The sequence below is a fragment of the Acanthochromis polyacanthus genome, chromosome 7 (assembly GCF_021347895.1).
Source record: "Acanthochromis polyacanthus isolate Apoly-LR-REF ecotype Palm Island chromosome 7, KAUST_Apoly_ChrSc, whole genome shotgun sequence".
NCBI lineage: Eukaryota > Metazoa > Chordata > Actinopteri > Pomacentridae > Acanthochromis > Acanthochromis polyacanthus.
Genome location: NC_067119.1, coordinates 28008189 through 28028987, shown reverse-complemented (window position 1 = coordinate 28028987; position 20799 = coordinate 28008189). Strand labels below are relative to the sequence as shown.

The 20799-nt window shown below is 41.2% G+C and overlaps 1 protein-coding gene across 3 annotated transcripts; it reads left to right on the top strand.

Moving 5' to 3' along the window:
• The first annotated feature begins 240 nt into the window (after nt 1–240).
• angptl2b (angiopoietin-like 2b) lies at nt 241–10970 on the top strand. 3 transcript variants are annotated; one of them, XM_051951143.1, is made up of 6 exons: nt 241–801; nt 1583–1679; nt 5414–6319; nt 8334–8527; nt 9466–9736; nt 9842–10970. In XM_051951143.1, exons 3-6 carry the CDS (start codon nt 5440–5442, stop codon nt 10039–10041), a joined length of 1545 nt encoding a protein of 514 aa, XP_051807103.1. In that variant the 5' UTR covers nt 241–801; nt 1583–1679; nt 5414–5439; the 3' UTR covers nt 10042–10970. The 3 variants fall into 3 exon arrangements, with proteins under 3 accessions (XP_051807103.1, XP_022057025.1, XP_022057024.1); XM_022201333.2 differs by lacking the exon at nt 1583–1679 and having other exon boundaries at nt 241–790; XM_022201332.2 differs by lacking the exon at nt 1583–1679.
• The last annotated feature ends 9829 nt before the right edge of the window (nt 10971–20799 follow it).

Sequence of the window (20799 nt, the reverse complement as noted above, 5' to 3'; positions counted from 1 at the left end):
CTACCAGAACAACCAAGCAACCCAAGCCAGAAATAGTGGTGGTGGTGAACCGGCGACCAGAGGGCAGGGGGTTGGAAATTTGAGAAGTGTGTATGTGGTGTGTGTTGTGCATGCTTGTGGATCTCTTTTGTGCTATGGGGAGGAGGGGTGGAGAAAGAAGGCTGTTGCTTTAAACAAGAATGCGTTCATTTTAAGGGAGAGGGGGAGGCTCTGCCTACTGAAACACGGCTACAGGATTTTTCATCATTTAAAAGCACCAAGTCGAGAGAGGGAGAGAGAGGGGGAGAGAGAGGTGCAGTTGAGAGAGACAGCCTCTTAGAGCTGTGAGGCAGAAGTGATGGATTCAGCCCACAGAAAAGTGACAGTCTTCTCCTAACGGGCCACAGGCAGTGCACAACCTGCCCAGGACTCTCACTGTTTATCAGGAAACTACCTCCACCATCCTACTAAAGTTGTCTCTTGAAATTGTCTCAACTTTTTCTAAGGGGATTTTTTTTTTTTTTGGAACAATCTACTCAATGTTTGTTGAGGAGTTTCTGGAAAGTTGAGCTTCTCTTGGGTTAATGACAGTCTTTTAATAATAGGCTTTAAAAAGCACCACTACCTCTCTACTACTGGAATGGACTAAGGTGACAAAGAGCGAGTAACTAGACGGGCAGAGCACAGAAAGGGGAAGAGGAGGACGCAGCTTTCACACTTGGGATGACTTTCAACCAAGAGAAACTTCAAACAGCTCTGGCAGGAGGGCAAGGCAACTGAGGGAGCCTCATCAGTACTGTGCAGTAATCTCGTAAGCATTATGTAAGCTCCTTTTATTTTTATATTTATCTTGTTTACTGATTTATCTAGTACAAATAGTGCATGTGTATATTACATAACTGAAGTAACTTCAATCCACTGCACTCATAAATTATGTCCACTTGTAACAAGTATTCTTACAGAGCAAATAATGACCTTACTTGGAGTGATACAAGTTGTTAGTGAGCTCAGAATAAATCAGCCAAGTGACATTTAACACAAATATTAAAGCTCTTAGTGTGTATTTTTGTCAAACTGACTGAAGTTAGACTGTTCATTCCCATGCTGCTGCACTTTACACAATGATTTCTTTTTGTCGTAAATTCAGCAGTCGTAAGCAGCATCTGTTTCTGACTCACTGTTTGGTGCCAAAGGGTAATTCTGCTTTATGATGACTAACTGAGCTGATTCTGACTCTGATAGATTTGGCCAATGGGGGTTAGTTCAGCACATGGGGATGCTGGTGAGTGAGCTTTGCAGGCTGGGGAAGTGTTTCTTTGCTACCAGTAAAAACATTTAGTTTGTCAAAATTCGGGATTTTAAAGTGGAAAATAAAGATATATTGTCAATGAGGAGGGTTTGTAAAAATAAATGCAGCAAAAACTTTGTAGGATGCATGCTGACAGCTGGTTTTCTTTTTATTATCTAAGTAGAACCATCCACTTCCAAAAGGGAAAAAGGATAACCTTACTATGTCAAGCAGACCGCAGCTTCAGGATGTTCCCCTGGACTCAAGAGGACAGGGAAGCGGGCAGTTGAATCCCGTCTTTGTTTCTGTTGCCAGGGTAGTGTTTGGATAAGGGGGCTTTGAGGCAGAATGCTGGAACTTATCGAAACAATTCCCAAGACCCCCTGCCTCCCTGTCTGAGATCACAAGCAAGGTACAGAAGATCGCACCCAGCAGTAAGAGATGCTGAACAAATCCTGAATTTGAACAAAAACTTGAACTCTACTCCTCTATGGAAAGCTAAAACAAAGACTGTCCTTTACCATCAAACTGAGCAGGTAGTTGAGGTTAACCATGTTCCAACTGTCATGTTACACACTTACAAGGATTACATGCTTGAGGAAAGAATGAGGTTACCCTCAAGGTAAAGCAATAGTGCAGATTACCGTGGGCAAATTGAATTTGACTCTGATCCAACACATATTAAGTGTCATGTAGGAGGACTCTGCCAGTTCTCAGCAGCGCTGACGCTAATTTGAACAAGAGGCACAGAGCCGTCCTGCAAAGTGTCCGCTCCTTTTTGGCTACCGACAAATGAGATGCTGTGTAGTTGTGTTGTGATCTCCTGCTGAGGATGATGATGATGTGATTATGAAGCATTCACACAGAAAGTAGGACACTGAGAATGAATTGGGTCAGTAGATACAGTATGTCTTATAGGTACGCCGGGCTTTACGGGGGCACTGGTCCTTCGTCTAGAGGGTCTAGCTTTCTCTGTCTGCCACTGCCATCGACTCCATGTGAGTATGGCAGCTCACTCTAATGAGGTGACGAAGAATGTGAGGAATGCCATGCTCACACTGAAATGAGAGGGGCTGGTGTGAGAGACATCAGCCAGTCTGAGCAAAGCTGCCCCCCCTCTCTAATTAATATGTGCTGAACATGACCAAAAAGGCTGGAGCACAGTGCTGGTCAGAGACACAGTGACCTGCCCGCTGCACCTGCCTATCACACTTAATTTAACATTGAGTAAGACCCAGAAAGAGGAGTCATGTAAACACAGACTTACCACCTGAAGACAGTAAAACCAAAACATTTTGGTGTGAAGCAGACTTGAAGAAATTGCATAAGAGGTGCTGTCAGTCATATTACGATGAGAGGGATTATTCACCGCACATCAGTCGGCCGTCTGTAGGCCCTGGGCAGAGCAGACACATAAGACACTTCTCAACACCACCTAATCACTGCAGCTATTAGGCGATCAATAGCAGCTTGTTGAAGTGAACCGATTTTAGGACAGTAATGCGCCATAAGGCTGTTAACAGCGAAGAAGGAGGCAAAAGCTCTCTGTTGTTCCCTCTGGCAGACTGTGGATGGGTTAATAACAGGCTGTCTCCGCTGCGGCAGATGGGACTCTCTCTGGTCCCTGGGAGACTGAACCCAGCAAGTGTTGTTATTTGAAAACACACATTAACAGAAAAACACTCGCAGACATGCACATACCGCATACACTTACAAAAACACATATCACAAGCTGCAAACATTTTACCCTCAGCTTTGAAGTGTAGCGAAGCCTAAAGCAGGAGATTCCAGCCTAACGTCCAAAATGGGACTCCTCGGCAGCAGGGGCAAATCACACGGCATTTCTCAGAGACAGAGCTCATGTTCCAGGGGGAGAAACCGCAGGAGCCACTGGCCAAATACAGTCATCAGCACATTACAAGGGACAGGCTCGGAGCTGCTCTATTATCTTGGTATGGACTTACTCGTAAGCTATTATTAGTGATTCCTGTGTGGCTTGATCTATAAGACTTTAGCATAACTTCAGTGGCAACTGATGAAAAGTACCTCGTTGCTTAGTGTGAAAGATTTCTATGACATGACAAACTCTGCATCAATCAGCATTTGCAGAGATGACGTCATAGAGCTAAGGCTTTGTTAGCCGGATTAGTCCAATGAAAGACTTCATACTGTGCTGACAGCAGACAGTTTCATGGTAAATTTGAAACAGACACTGCACTTCAGCTCTTAGGTATTTTTGTTAATCAAAGTCATGTGTCAGTCAAGAAGAGCTTCTAAGTACCGTTTTAACAAAATGCCAAGGACACTAAATTTTACATTCATTAGCATCCAGTATATTTTTTCTGGTCAGGTAAACTTCGATATAAAAAAGACAGCTTACGCAGATTGCCATAGACGTACCATATGCGGAACAACTTTTGCATGAGAATGAGTGTTTACACATTTGATTCTAGACAGATAAAACCAGAAGGGTCGAATGTGCCAAGGGTCATGTTCTTGGAGAGTGCTGCATTTCTCTTCTCCATGTCTCCAACCTAATGTGCTGGCTGCACGCCCAGATTAACAAGACAAAAACATTTCTGCTCTCTTACCAATTCTGTGCTCAGCATTATATGGTAGGTTATCTTTCACACAGAGATGAGCTATAACTAATGTGTGAGGGAAGAACTTGTAAGGTGGAGAACTCTTACACAGCCAATATAGGCCTCTATAATGCTTTATGATTAGACAGGCCCCGTCTGACTCTGGGGAGGTGTTACACAGGACCCCTCTGTAATCCAATATGCAGCAGCTTTCAATTAAGGTGCCCCAGGAGTTCAAGGCCTTGTTATCCTTACACAGGAGTTGCATTCTCCTCAGCAGTCAGTAGCATCCCCTCCATTACTAATAACACCACAACATCTTCAAAAACTGCAAGCAATTATTTTTATACTAAAAATAGAAATTCATTCTCGGTCAAACAGTTAAGCATCTCATTCTCTGAACTCATGAGGAACTCTATGGTTTATGCCACAAAGTCTACTTGAAGGAAACAATTTAGGAAAGACTGCAATATAAACAGAGCTTTACCTAATATTTATCTGGAACAAATACTGAGACAATGTGATATAAAATCCCTCGTTCTCCATCATGCTAAATGCTTGCAGTAACTTTTCAGTCTACTTGTCAAAACAGAAACGGGCATGTCCTCAGTGGATTCATCAATTGGGATTAACTGCCTTTGCATGTCTAGATGCAACTTATTTCCCTCTTTTGGTAAAGGCTTTAGACAGGACTGATGCAACACAATCACTATTTAAAAAGAGTTCACGGAATAGCATCATCTGGTAGTGTCTCACATTTTCCATAAGCAAAGATGTCCAGGCCTGCAGAAGGGAACAGATAGAAGTGTTTCTGTGTGTAAGAGACAAGCTGTGGCAGTCACCCAAAGACAAACTGAGCCAGGACAGCAAACTAAACATACTCTTACCAGCAATGCAACTGACTAAAGAGATCAGCACATCATTAGACAAGAGAAATATTTTTTTCTAGGCCAGTGAGGAAGATTTGTAACTTTCAAACAGCACTGCTTTTGATAGCAGAGATCTGATTTAAACAATATTGAATCGAAGCTAGATGTATTCAATTAATTACACTCTAAAGGCATTACAATGTGCTTATGCTAATAGTGATACGGATACTGTACTAACTATGAGATTCCTGATTTATATGTTACACATGAATATCAGGCATTTCCTGTCTTGGAAGTTTGGCGCAGCCACTGTGGCGCTCAGCAGGGCAAGCGAGCTATTTCCTTTCAGATTTAATCTTTTTTTGGTAGTCAAACTTTTTGGGAGCTGTAATGACCTCCAGCCATGCCTAGCCATGAGATTTGTATGCAGAGGGCATACATTCCTGACTGTACATTACAGTTAATGGAGGACAGGACCAGTCCACCCTGACAGACAGGCTTCTTCTAGTCTCAGCAGCAGTGTAGGACTTTACTGATGCCCTGTAAAAGTAGAATGAAACCCGTTCTTGAGGGCTTTCAATTTTAAACTAACAAATGTGCGCTCATTCTGTTTAACTTCTGCAAAGTGAGTCACCTATAACAATTTTTTACGACAATATATTGACATTATCCATTTTGCTACTCATTCTCTCCAGACGTTGGGCGAGTTGGACACTAACTCATGGAGCCCCCTTCAGTGGTCCTGCTGGGGTTCCTTCTCGTTTATGGACTAGTCTGCGGTGCCCAGCAGACGCAGAGAAGTCCGTCAGAGAGCAGCAATGGAAGGGAAAGAACCCAAGAATTTGAGAGCAGTGAAGATGGTCTTGAGAGAGAATTTCTCTATGCTGGAAGGAGCAAACGTGCTCCGGCTGACTCACCACAGGACAAGTGCTCCTACACTTTCATTGTACCTCAACAAAAAGTGACCGGAGCCATCTGTGTCAACTCCAAGGAGCCGGAGGCAATGCTGGAGAACCGGGTCAACAAACAAGAGTTAGAGTTGCTAAATGTGGAGCTACAGAAACAGAAGAGACAGATCGAGACCCTGCAACAGTTAGTGGAGGTGGACGGAGGAATTGTCAATGAGGTCAAGCTTCTGAGGAAGGAGAGTCGAAACATGAACTCCAGAGTCACTCAGCTGTACATGCAGCTGCTCCATGAGATCATCAGGAAGAGAGACAATGCCCTAGAACTGGCACAGATGGAGAACAAGATCCTGAACCAAACTTCTGAGATGCAACAGCTAACCAGTCGATACAAAGATCTCGAACACAAGTACCAGCACTTGGCTTCTTTAGCCACGAATCAATCAGCTCTTATTGCCCTGTTGGAGGAGCAGTGCCAGAGCAGACCTCCTCCCCGTCATGTTCCTGTTCCCCAGCCACGGCCTCAGCCACCTCCACAATCGCCTCCTCTCAACAAGCCATACCAGCCACCGGTACTTCCACGTATCAACAACCCGATCAGCAATGAGATCCAGAGTGACCAAAAGTCCCTCCCACCTCTTCTTCCAACAATGCCCACTGGTACACACAGTCCATCCACCACTGACAAGCCCTCTGGTGAGTCTAATCAAGTCTATTACAAACACTGATTTTAGCTTTTTAGTTGTTATTTTAATACTAGTCACACACAAAAGATTGTGTGTCTGAGCTGCCAAATCCTTAAACACAAGACAACACTGAGCACCCACTCGTCCAGTAAAAGCTCATTTAAATATGTCCCACACAGGGCTAGAGCAAAGGGCCAGTAATGAGAACAGAAATGCTGTTGTCTTCTGCCCTTTGAGATGCATATCATCTAATTGCCATGATTTAACCCACACAAAAACACAAAGCATATCAGCAGGATAAATACGTGTGCCTAAATGGATAGTTGGCCCCAAGCCCACTGCTCTTTTGAACCATCGTGGGCCAATTTAAAAATTGCTGTTAGAGGTGATGTGATGTGTTTTGTGGAATCTGTTTCAGTGAATAGTCTATGGCCGTTCTCTTTCATTAGAAAACTTCACATTGGTGGAAAATAGAAATTTGGTGGAGAAAAAACCCTCAGAACAGAGCATTACCAACATGACTACAGGGAGCTTTTTCCATTGACATTTTGTGCTACTGCTTGCCATATTCACTAGGCCGCATGTGAACAGTAGCCTTTGTATGGACGGTTTGAAAGGAGGCAAGTAATTTCCTGCCCACAGCCATGCAACTAACACCCCCAAAAGTTACATAAACCCTTAACACGAACGGAGAGATTCACACCAGGCAGAAACAGAGGAAGGAAAAGGGACAGACGCAAGAGAGAAACGGAGAGAAAACACAGGGATGTAAGAAAAAGGGGAGGGGTAAGTACAAACAGACAGAGATACCCGGAGTCGGTGATGTCATTTGTTCCAGTTGCACCAGGCAAGAATCAGTCATATGTTCCACCCAAAGTAGCAGACTTTATCAAGCAGAACAGAGCAGGGCAGGGCAGGGCAACTCTGGCTTGTATCTGCTCAACAGAGACATTCCTGAGAGGAAATGGATGGCTGAGCGTGAGCCATGAAACAGATATCATCCGGAGTGATTTCATTAAACCAAAAACCATCTCTACAACATTTGTATAACAACAAGCGGTTAGTTTCTTCTTTCACATGCCTCGTTATTTCATCTCTTACAAACTTTTTATGCACATCTTCCATCACCTCTACCCCTGTGTGTGACCTATCATTCTCCTTCCATTTGCCTTCACTGTATTTAAACACTTTGTAACGCAGGCCAGTTGGCAAACCACACAAGTGTGAAATCTTGAGAACTTAAACAGTTTAACAGCAATTTGTAGCAGGGGAGCCAGTTGCCCCATTAGCGTCTTTTCATGTCTGCCAGGTTTAGAACTTAGGGCGAAATCATATTGGAACACGTGCAAATTATGTCTCAGGGACTTGCACCATGAAATCCAATAACAATCTGACCTTCCACAAATTTACAAAACAGTTATGGCATGAATACTATTGCAACAGAACACTGCAGGGCTGACGTTGCACAATTGCTTTTCACAGACAGGCACAATTTATTTCCCAGGTGTAAACAAGCAATACATGTTGCCATAGAGGCTATCCTGTTGTTTCACAACTGACCTTAACATTGGAATAAAAAACTCCAGCAGACTTCCTGGCAAGTAGTGGAATGTCAGACACAGATTAACAAGTTTAATTTTGTTGCGAAAATTTTCTTTTCAAAACATGATGTTCGCATAATACAAAAAAGTGAAAAAAGGATAATAAAAGTAAGGAATCATAGATGATTGAAACTTTCTGCTACCGTTTCATCATTCAATAGTCAGGATTCCCTTTGCCCTCATGCCAGTGTTTCTGTTGGCTGCACAACCAGAACCCATTTCCCTTGTGAGAGGAGCGGCCAAAGTCAATTCTACTGTTAAAATGAGAGGCTCTGCTGAAAAACGGGATTCCCTATGGCAATATAATAACTCTTTGTGTCACTATGGGTTTTTCTCCATTTCCTATACTTAATTTTTCAGACACTATTGAAACTGACTGGGTTTTACATGTTGTACGTGTCATGTTGTAATCTTTCCGTTTAGGTCCATTTAGGGATTGCCTGCAGGCTCTGGAAGACGGCCACACTGCCAGCGGCATGTTTCTGGTGAAGCCAGAAAATGCCAACCGACTAATGCAGGTGTGGTGCGACCAGAGACACGACCCAGGTGGCTGGACCGTGATCCAGAGGAGGGTGGACGGCTCTGTCAACTTTTTCAGGAACTGGGAGACATACAAGGTGCGACAACCTCACACCAAATCAAGGACCTCATAGTTTAGAGGGAAGCTGGTGACTTTATGTAGGGTGTTTTGACACCAACCAGATGTGAACAACTAATGAATAGGTAATTGTTGAGCTTTTAAAGTGTCTAATGTAGTCTGATGCAGTGCCTGCTTCAGTCACAGCCTTATGACTCATTAATTCCAGCAACATCCATTGGTCCTGTGAAATGACTTCATCCTAAAACTAAAAGTGGGGACACTGGGCTTAAATGTCACTTTAGTTGGTTGCGTTAGCATGACTGATGTTTATGGAAAATCCTGTTTTCGGTATATTGCTTCACAGCATATTTGATAAAAGAGCTGTGGAGAACATTCTTTTTTATCCAGGGGAACTCATTTCTTTATCGTCTGAGTGGGAAATCCCTCCCACTGGGAGAAAGTGTTCATTGGTAAACATTTGTGTGTAGGCCAACAATTTACAAGGCTCCTGATTAAATCTCTAGCTGAGAGATATTTCCAAGACTTTTGCAAAAAAACTTTAAACCACATGAAATTTTAAACTGCTTTCATCAGAAGGAGGGTTTCCATGCTTCAAAACACCACAAACCAACTTGCAGTATGATCAGAGCAAGAACAAAGCAGTAAGACAGCATCCAGTATGTTGAATTTCATACTAAATGCACTGTATCCCACTGTGTTTTCAATAACAAAATAACAGTGGAAATCTGGACACCTGATGCAAGCTATAAACCTGACTCAGAGGGTCCATTTATAATAATGTTCCTTGACGATAAACAATCCCATTGAAGAGGTAAAACTCATAATTACCTCCAGAGCGTGGGCAGCAACCCTGAATCATCCTCCAGACATCCACTCAGTGTTCAAAGCTTTTCAAAGAACATTTAGAAAAGGATTTCACGCTGATAATCTTGTTCTTATCACTGCACTTCACAGCAAGGTTTTGGCAATATTGACGGCGAGTACTGGCTGGGTCTGGAGAACATATACTGGCTGACTAACCAGGGAAACTACAAACTGCTGGTCACGCTGGAGGACTGGTCTGGCAGAAAAGTGTTTGCAGAGTATGCCAGCTTCAGAGTGGAGCCTGAAGCCGACTTCTACAAGCTCAGGGTGGGCCGTTACCATGGCAACGCCGGAGATTCGCTCACCTGGCATAACGGCAAACAGTTCACAACACTGGACAGGGATCATGATGCATATACAGGTAATAAAGCTCAATGTTACACAAGGTCAAACTGGACATATTTTGGCGGATTAAAACCAAGTGTTCCAAAGCCTGACTGTTATGTTTACTTTCTGATATTTCTAGGTAATTGTGCCCACTACCAGAAGGGAGGCTGGTGGTACAACTCTTGCGCCCACTCAAATCTGAATGGAGTATGGTATAGAGGAGGACACTACCGCAGCCGTTATCAAGATGGAGTCTACTGGGCCGAGTTCAGAGGAGGAGCCTATTCGCTAAAGAAAGTAGTCATGATGATCCGTCCAAACCCAAACACTTTCCATTAAAAAAAAAAACACATACTGTACTGTATCTCTCACTAAACTGACATCTTTACAGGCCTGATACTGTTTTTTTTGTTTGCTTAATGGAGTAGCACCAGACCAAGTCAGATGACAAAGAGAAAGATGATGTTGAAAGTGCAATATCAAAACATCAGGACAATACTGGTCCCTCTAAGAATCCAACAAATGTGTGCACTTTTATTAAGTCGTCTGCACACTTCTCCCTTTTACACGAGACATAGGAAGACATGCTCATTGCTCAGGAGTTACTTTAAATACATTTTGGCAAACAACACCTTTAGGTAACAGTGCTCTCATTTGATCTGAGAGAATAAATAAGTAGCTTTGGGATAGGAATCATACAATATATATTTAGTATGTAACAAGCAAATGAGGTTGACACAGGAAATGTATCCAGTGACTATCTTTTAATTTCATTCTAAATACATTTTTCAAACGTGTAATTTCTAGGAACCGTAACATTTATTGACTTGTAATACAGCCTTGATAGTCTGGCCAGTTTTTTTTGTCTTTTTTGTCAATTGCAGCAAAATGTACTTTACAAAACAGTGCCAGTGTCTTTTCTAACATTAAAACTGTTAATACAAAACCCTGATGTTATCAACAGTCTGTTAATGCAAATTTTGATTAAAAAAAGAATCAACTCATTATTAAAATTTGAGAAGGTACATTCTCTTTAATGTCCTGCTTTTATTTTTATTTTGTCATACTTGTTCTGAAATCTTGAAATGCTTAAACAGGTATCCATCAATTTGCTTGTATGAATCAAGCACTGTATTTACTGTATAAATTTAGCGGTTTGTTGATGTCAATGAATCCAACACATTGCGTTTGTACATAAGATATTTGTAATATAATGTATTAAAACTTGTTATGTCACTATTACGTTGCAATAAAATATGTACAGCTTGTGTTTTCCTCTCGTTTTTGTGTCTCTTAGTGTATGGCAAACTTAGTGTACTTAACAAGCAGTCATTACTTTAAACTTTGTCCATTTTCCAAATATGTAATAGTATAGAGACCAATTGGAAAATCCTCTGAGTTTACACAGCCTGGAAAATATGCAGATATAAAAATTACTGTGAGTTGTGACTTTGTTTTTGTGAAGCTAACAAAAACAAAGAATGTCTGTCGAGAATGTGTATGGAATAGCATAGCAATTCATCCTGAACACAATGTATCTAATAATTATTTAGCTAATCATGTTACTTTAAATAAAAGGTTGCTATGCATCTCTCATGACAATAAGTTCAGTTTTCTGACTCCAAAGATCTTCTTGAATGCCCAATTTCATTTAGGTGACTATGTTTATTATGGATAATAGCCATAATTTTCTCAAATCAGACTTCAGGTTCACATGAGTTTCCATAAAATGGCAGTGTTACACCTGCCTAATGCATACCTTAAAAACTCGGGGCACAACTCTTGTGCTCATTTTCACTGCAGGGCTCACAAGTTTGACCCGAGAAGAAATTCAAAGACTTCCATTTTGGTGGATTTAAGGTGTGTGCAGATTTGTTGCAATGCAAGTCCCACTCCTCAGGTTTCTTTCAGGAGGACGTGCAAAGGACTAGTGGCTTTTGGGATGATACCTTCAATTATCCCTCTAAGGAATTTATCCCCCCTCGCTTTTGTGGCAGTCAGTGCTTTTCTATAATCTGTTCAATATGTACAGTCTAATGGGCATGAAAGTCATTTAAATTTCACATTTTCTAATGCAACTCTCTGTTGTAAATTTCCCTTAAAGGCAACCCATCACTTGCGGTATCAACTCTACATGTCACCCAATACACTGAAGCATGCAAAAAAGAGCTCATATAGTGGATTATAACCTCTTGATAATACGGTTTAACTATATCAGATGTATCATTTTAAGTGTTATTCAGAAGAATCTATATTGCACAAAATAAAACTTAAATTTAATTTGATTAAATTATGAAACCTAAGTGAGGCATTGTTTTTAAAGTCCCTCTCCTGGTGTTGACTGAATCCTTAGAAAAATCTCTATGCATCAAAGTCACATATTTATTTTCTTCATTAAATGAATCCCTTTGTGCCTTGAAATGGCACAGACATAACTCTACACTGTTGCTTTCTCCAGGATACAAGGATCTCCATAGTCTCCATCTCTTTCTCCATTCGTTGAAGCTCGAGCACTCCAGCTCACCTACTCTGCTCAAACACTGTAAAACACAAAGTGGAGTCATATTCTGCTGCACACTATACAATGGTCAGTTGCAATATGAAAGTATTTCATAGTTGGATTAGGTTCATTTTGTCGTTGTATACTATACGATGGTGTTACTTATTTAAACCGACAATTCAAAAAGAGTTGTTTTTACCTTGCTGACATGTTTCGACAGTTTTAAAATCGCTGTGTGTGAAGCAGCACAAGGCATAAATTTGCATTGAGCCTTATGGGGGGCGATTCAGGTTCCCATGTCAATTAAGGGCTGGCGTGTGACGTAACAATGTGCCAGGTGAACAATGTCAGAGTCATATGAATGTAGAGAGTCTTTACTATAGTCTGTGAAAGGATTGTCCTTGTAGTATGTACCGTTTGGCCAGGATGGCGATTTAAGTAAAAAAAAAAAAAAAAAAAGTCAGATTTTGTACCTCTCCACACTCTAGTACCAGAGGAGCACATGCTCTAACACTGGATTTTTTGCTCAACCTAGGGGTTTATGGAGGCTCCTGTATGGAAAACCATAAATCCCACCGTCACAATATGTACATGGATAAAAAGAAGAGAGTTGGGGCTTTTTTTAAGACTAAAATGAAGTCTGTAGGTGAAAGTATGGCGAAGCAGTAGCGTTTGGAAAACAGTGCATGACATGGTCATCAATATCCCCCACCACATGTGATGTCTATGAGTCTATATCCAAAATAGTGATAAAGGGCCATAACTCTGTGAAATATTATCGCACAGGTCTCATTTTCGAACTTGATCAAGGTGTCCATGGTGTGAAGCTACACACTAAATTTCGTAATCCTAGCTGTAATAGTGTCCGAGAAAAGCTGTCCCCTTCATCTAGGACGGACGGATGCAAGGACGGACGGACGGAGGCCAAACCTATATCCCCCTTTTCCACTTCGTGAAGGCGGGGGATAATAAATGGGTGCGAAACCTTTCTCAACGTACCCTCACGGAACCAGAACAAACAGTTTTAACCAGAGGTCTCAATTTCACTATCACACCCACAAAAATACCACACAAAGAATACATATTAGGAACAGAGTTAGCTTGCCAGAAAATACAGGATCAGGGACACAAATCGGAACTCCGTAATGCAATAGCAGGCATTTTAAAATCGGCAAAACTTCCACACAGCAACATTACAAAGCAGGAATCATTAGCAATAAAATCACTCAGACAGGACAACAGTATCACTATCCTCCCGGGCGACAAAGGACGCACCACAGTCATTATGGACACGGACACATATGACAAACAGCTCACGAACATGCTTGAGGACAGGAACACTTATGAAATACTTCAAAAAGATCCCACAGAAGAGAAGAACACTAAAAACTCTGTTAAAAACCATTGCTAGAATCCCATAAGATAACACCGGAAGCACACAACCACCTTATTCCCACAGCTAACATTACCCCCCGGATATATGGAACACCAAAAATACATGAAAAAGACACACCACTACGCCCCATAGTTGACAGCATTGGATCAGTCACCTACAACCTCTCAAAAGCATTAGTAGAAATCATTAAACCCCTCTTTGGTATATCAAAACATCACTGCAAGAATTCAAAACAACTGGCACAAGAACTCAACAATATCACAGTACAAAAAGATGAAATTTTCATATCACACGATGTAGTCTCTCTATTCACAAAAACACCCGTTGACGTCACAGTACATATTGTACAGGAACGACTCTTGAAGGACTGGACATTGAAAAAACGCACAAATCTCACGGTAAATGATATTATCACACTACTCTGGTTCGTCGCCACAGCCCCCTATTTTCAGTTTAAAGGAACAATATACCGTCAAAAATAAGGTTTTGCAATGGGAGACCCACTATCCGCAATAATGAGTAATTTTTTCATGGAGGACCTGGAAACAAAAGCCATCCACACAACACCCACGCACTGTAGACCCACCCTCTGGAAAAGATACGTCGATGACATCCTAGAAATAGTAAAATCTGGACAGACGCAAGAGCTCACAAACCATCTGAACAACATAGATCACACTGGCAACATACAGTACAATTCACACATGAAGAAGAAATAAACCGGACCATTTCATTTTTGGACATTAGCATACACCACAGACAAGATGGCAGCATCAAAATAACAGTTTACAGAAAACCTAGTCACACGGACCAGTATCTCCTCTGGACATCAGAACATCCCACAGCACACAAACTTTCAGTAGTCAGAACACTCTACGAACGGACTAATATCATAACGAACGATAAAGACAGACAGGAGGAGGAAAAACATATCAAGAATGCACTTATAAACTGCCAATATCCGACATGGGCTACAACCAAAGGAAAACAACAAGCAAAAACCAAAGAGAAAAAACAAAAGGAAGCAAAATCAAAACACACACAAAAATCGGACAATAAAAATAAGGATTTAATCATCATTCCATATATCCGTGGGACAACAGAACCAATAATTCAATTCAATTCAATTCAATTTTATTGATATAGCGTCAATTACAGTCAAATCGTCTCAAGACGCTTTACAGAACTCATATGCCTAACCCCCAGAGCAAGCCCAAAGGCAACAGTGGCGAGGAAAACACCCTTTTAACAGGGAAGAAACCTCGAGCAGAACCCGACTCTATATAGGGGGGACCCATCTGCCTGCTGGCCGGGCGGGTTGAGAAGGACAGAGGAGGGCAAGGGGGAGGGATGAGAGAAGAGGGAGGGGTGGGAAAGCAAGGAAAACACAACACACATTTGGATACATGCATGACAGGATATGTGACACAGACAAAGTATAAGCTAACATTGAAAACTGACTCATAGTTTACTCTTATGATGTACGGCTCTGACATTAAACATACTCCATATATAGCTAGCAGTAAAATTCAAACAGTATGTAAGTTAGCATAACAGTATAGTGAAGGCAATGCAGAGTTGACTGGTGGAAAAGGTGCGCAATACAGTGCATTACGACGAAATATAACATCAACACAGCAGTAAAACCATTTACAAAACTCCGGCAGCTATTTGTTCATCCAAAAGACAGAATAGAACCGGACAATAAATGTAACATCATCTATGAAATACCGTGCAAATCATGTAACAAAACATACATTGGTGAAACAGGCAGGTCATTCAAAAGAAGAAGAAAGGAACACCAAACAGAATGTCAAAAGGAAACGACTGGACGTCTTATAAGAGCACAAAAAGAAAAAGCCGAACAAGAAAATAAAAAATCAGCCATCACGGATCATTGCAGAAGAGAGGACCACGGTATGGACTGGGACGGGGGGAGGATCATAACTTCGGAGACTAACAAACAGAGACAATGGATCAAGGAAGCCATCGAGATCAGGAAGCGGGCGGGCCACACTATGAACCGGGACGAGGGGGCCTACATCCTTTCGCATACTTGGGACACCATCCTCCGGAGACCACCGGACGGCGGGAGGCGTGGTCGGTTTGACAGATTCTGACAGATCTGTCAAACCGACCATGTGATCAAAAGGACACGTCACCAAACGTCAGATGACGCTCCGAGGAAGACAGCAGAAGCTGTCGAAACATGTCAGCAAGGTAAAAACAACGCTTTTCGAATTGTCGGTTTAAATAAGTAACACCATCGTGAAAGTATTTCATATTAAAAATGGAAACCAACCACGGAAAAGGAAAACAACACCAAAAACCCAATCTTTGAAGCTGTCAGGATTGGTTTCTTAGATGTGTTAAAGGACTATCATCAGTACGTTGCAGCTTCCCTGTGGAAATGCTCAGTCATTGCACTGACTGCTGATGTCCCTCATGGTGTGCCTTCTAGCACATTAAAAAAAACAACAACTCATGGACAGGTTAACAAAGTGAAGAAAAAGGAAGTTGATTTTCACTGGTGGTGTCTCTAAGACATACATTTTGAACTTATTTTGCATTTCTGAGCAAAACACAAGAGCTTGGAGAATATTAGTTTCAACTGTTATTACTACCATTCTCCATACTGAAAGCTCATCACAGACTTGAGCTTAGAATAGCAATAATACTTCAGTTTTCTGGGGTGTTCTTTTTTGCTTTAATTTGCACTAGATATTCATCAGCCTACATTAAATACAACAATAACAGGACACATTTTTCAAAATTGAGAATTACCATGTCATTGTGAAAAACTAATATAAGTGTTTCCTTTACCAAAAAGTAAATTAAAAAAAACTGGCTGCATGAAAACATGTTGCCGCCTATCAAGCACGGCATTTGCATATCGAGTTAGCACACCAGAGAATGACAAATGAAATGTGACAGGCTTGTAAAGCTAATGCATCCAGCAGTCCACAATACTGACAGCAAAAACCACCTTTACTTCACAATGTGTCAATGAGATTTCCAAAGACAGCTGGAAAACCAAGCAAAAATGGCGTAACACTGCAATGAACCGAGCTCCATTAATGTCATAGTTTGTGACCAGATTGGAATTGAAAAAGGTTTAGACAAGTTTGGAGAGCGTTAGAAATCAATTTAACATGAATTCGTGTGACTGACAACTTTAAAGACAACCGAGACTGTCCTAAGAGACCAATTATCCACGGAGCAAAGCGTGCTGTATGTTATTTAAATTCCCTTGCCCCCAAATTTACCATGTTAGCATTTTTGCTGCCAAAATAAAGATGTATGCTTATGTGACAGCAGCCAAAACACTTGTCCTACATTAAACTGACACATACTGGCTGCTAAATCTAGTTCATAAGTCAAAAGCTAAAAAGCTTTCTTCCCCATGACAAAGAGGCTTTGGAGAGGACAAAGGAAAGCATTCATCACTGTGACTGTCACCCTTGTTAGCCGTGTTTTTACTAAAGATGGATGGGACAGTAAAATGCACTTTCTATCAAACCCTTCTCAAATCCCTGATGGGTCAACACTTTTTTTTTCAGCAATTACATCTTCAAACCAGTTTAAGCCTGCTTTGTCAATTAACATAATCGTGGTAAAACAGAGGATGGTGTTTCATCGTCTCCATAAACAGAGACGACAGACTCTTTGGATGCTGTGTACGTCTGAGGACTTACCACGATGGAAAACCTTCAGTAAGGGTGGCCTGTGCAGCCCCCACTCCTCAACCGACATGGAAAACCTTGAGCTGACACAGTGCTCACTCAGCACAAAAAGAACCGCATTTCCTGGGCTTTCAAACCTGAACCTTCAAACTGGCCTGTATTGTTGTTGCACATCTGTAAAAGTCCGTGTCCTTGTACTTTCAGTAGAACCACTTTCGACTTTCCTGTGCTCCCACGAAAGCTGCTCCACTTCACCGTATCAGTAAATGTATTCATACCAGGAGAAACCACTACACCAGTTTTCCACTGGGGGCCTTGACCACAAACTTTTCATGCTTTTACGATGAGCAAAACAGAGGCATCCACCAACGGACCAGTCACGCCACGTAACTTTACTGCTTATTGTAAAAAGCTCTCCTTAACATAACGAACAAATTAGGATAAATTATAGGCTTAAAAATAATAGTCACATGTAAAAACAATGTGTGGCTCTTAGCTACCGTAACCTCTATGCGAAAGGCAGTCAGAGCACAAAACATGCTTGATTTGAAGATGTCAGCGCTGTGTTCAGGATGTTAAATGTTTTAACACCTAGCACTATGCAAGGGCTGTAACGGGGAGGCGACTTTTCCACTGCATCCCTCTTCCCATTTTCCAGTGGTTGTGAGCCAGTGTTATGCTCAAATATTTGTGCAAGTAGCCAGCTGAACCACAAAATACAGTTGAATTATATAATTTCAATTAAGTTGCATAATTAAAATCCACCGACACTAACTTTTAGGCTTGATTTTAAACAGAACCATTCCGCCTGTAAGGAAACAGTCATCAAAACATATTTTATGCCAACAGCAGCCATGAAGTGAAATCACATCCATCTTTTTTGTCATGTATTTCCTGCAAGCATTCTCTTATTCAGTATGATCTCTACATCTTTCTGTCATAACTCACCACAGACTGTCAAGGCACACCAGAATTTTTCTGCATTAAGGAATTCCTGCCCCGCCACCCCTCAAAGAGGTTTTAACCAGCAAGGAAAATCACCAGAGCCATTATGATGACAGTAAGGATGAAAGAAAGTACATTTTTAACCAATTGGGGTTTCATTTACTGAAGAATAACAGACATTTTTGTATATCTAATGATCAGAAATAACAGGAAAATGTAGATTTCTGTCAGATAAGGTAACACAGACTCATTGCCTTTACTGTACGTGGACCGACTGCACTTACTGCCATGCGGCTAGACCCCCCAAGGGTCCGTTCTGTGCCAGGAAAAACACCGCATTCCAAGTTTATAGATGTATGCTATCATTTCGCTGTCTGTCTCTGAAATCATGGCACATCAGACGGATGTGTAATGGAGCATTCCACTGAGGTGACCCAACAGTGACTTAAGCAGAGACGATCATTGTCATCACTGTCTCGCTGCAAGTCAGCAAAAATACGCCAATCAGTGAGATCCAACTAAATTGTGCACAGTAAAAGGTGACCAGCAGCTTTTTCCAACCCATTTATTTGGAACACTCGTCAGTGCTGCTGTTAAGTGATTGTGATGCATGTGGGAGTTATTAGAGATGCTGAAAAATAGAACCACTTATAATGTGGCGAGGCTTCTCTTTGAGAGAATAATCACTTCATTGTTTATTACTTACATAGTGGAACTGTTGAATTCAGGTTTTTCTCCCCCGTTTTCCATAAGCTCAGCATCTGAACTGATTTCCAACTGTGGAGATGTGCAGATTTGCTTATAGCTTTACGGCCACATGCCATGACCGCTGTTTCATGTTCTTCCAAAATGTCTGCAAGTCCTCTGTAGGGACATTACAGGAAATCTCTCAGGGACAGACAAGAGGAATTTTCCTTAGCACAATGGAAATGCTATTTTGTAAGGTACGGTATTATTGTGGCTATTCCAACAAAACTCTGTTAGTGAGGAATTTTTACTGGTAGACAAATAAAACCCTCTTACAGTGAGTCTAATCTGTTGCATCCTTGAGAAGTGGATAGTGATACTTTCATTCGGTACATGACACACGTTTTTCCATGTGTAGCCTGTGACCTTAAACAGCCAAACTCTGTGCACTCTGCATTTTTTCATTCTATAAAGGCCTCTCGTTATAAATAATTGCACACAGACACAAGGCACACAGGCACACTTACAAACTCCATTGTTATCTGGCATTAGCTTGATAAATTCATTAAAAAACTATTTCATGCTATGAAGTGCAATCAATTTTTGGCTGCACACACATTCGAATATTAGAAGATGTTTTGCGTCAATTTAGAAAAGCTGGGATCAACATTTATATATAAGGCTCACCAATGCACGTTTGCCTGAAAAGATTAAAATTATATTCATGATAAGTAAAAGATGAAGCATACCTAAAGTGAAATAAATATGAAAAAACATTTATATTCCCTTTAAATACTCAAAATACTTCAAAAAACAAAAAAGATTACTTCTTAGTTCTGTGAATTATTACTTCCTGCCTGCTCTACAAGAAACAAACCAAAATGCTCAAGCAGAAACAGCAGTGTGCATCACGAGCCTCTGAACCATTACTCGCCTGTGAGTCAAAATTACTGCAGCATGGATCAGCTTCATACAGCAGTTTGACTCAGTTTTAATAAAGGAAAATATGAACAACATGAAAAGGATTATATCGGGGAAAAGGAGTGGCTTCTCAAAGTCTGACAGATGTTCCTCTCACACTGGGTTTGGTTTACACGGCATGCCACCTCAGCAAGGCACACTAATGTTAACTCGCATTTGAAATGCTAAAACAACAATAAACCACAACATTTTGGAAACAGTACATCTAAGCCTCAATTTGAAGTTGTGTCATCCTGAGCAAAATGTACTGACAGTAATGGCAGTCATTTAGGATTAAGCACTGGAGTGACTTTTCATTCAAACGCATTTCAGTTACAACACATGCAAGTTCGGTTTTGCTTTAGCTGAAACAGAAACACAACAATTACCAGAGGTGAACAGATATATTCTGGATACATCCTGATTATTATCTTACTTATATATCACTTTAAATCACTGTGCCTTGAAATGTGCAAATACTCTATATTGACTGTTAATACATTCAGTATTTCTATGGATTTTAAAATTATTTTTTAAAGTAATATACCGGGCTTTGCAAAAGTTCTGTTACACGGTTTCATGATCTTTAGAGACGTTTACATGTCGGAGTGAAAAATTCCATTAAACAAATTGAAAGTTCTACCTTATAGGCAGGTGTCATTAATACAAATTTGTTCTCCGGTGAAGTTGTATCAAGATGGAAGTCAAAAGAGTTGAGATATCTGCTCTCCTTCATGCTGGCCACAACAAGTCTGACATAGCCAAGCAGCTGAACATCAGCCGGATGACCGTCCACAGAGTCGTAGAGAGGCTCAAGAATGGTGAAGATCTTTCAGTGATCTTTCAAGAATGGTGAAGACCTGAAAGATCTTCACCATTCTTTAGCCTCTCCGCAACTCTGAGGACAGTCATCCGGCTGATGTTCA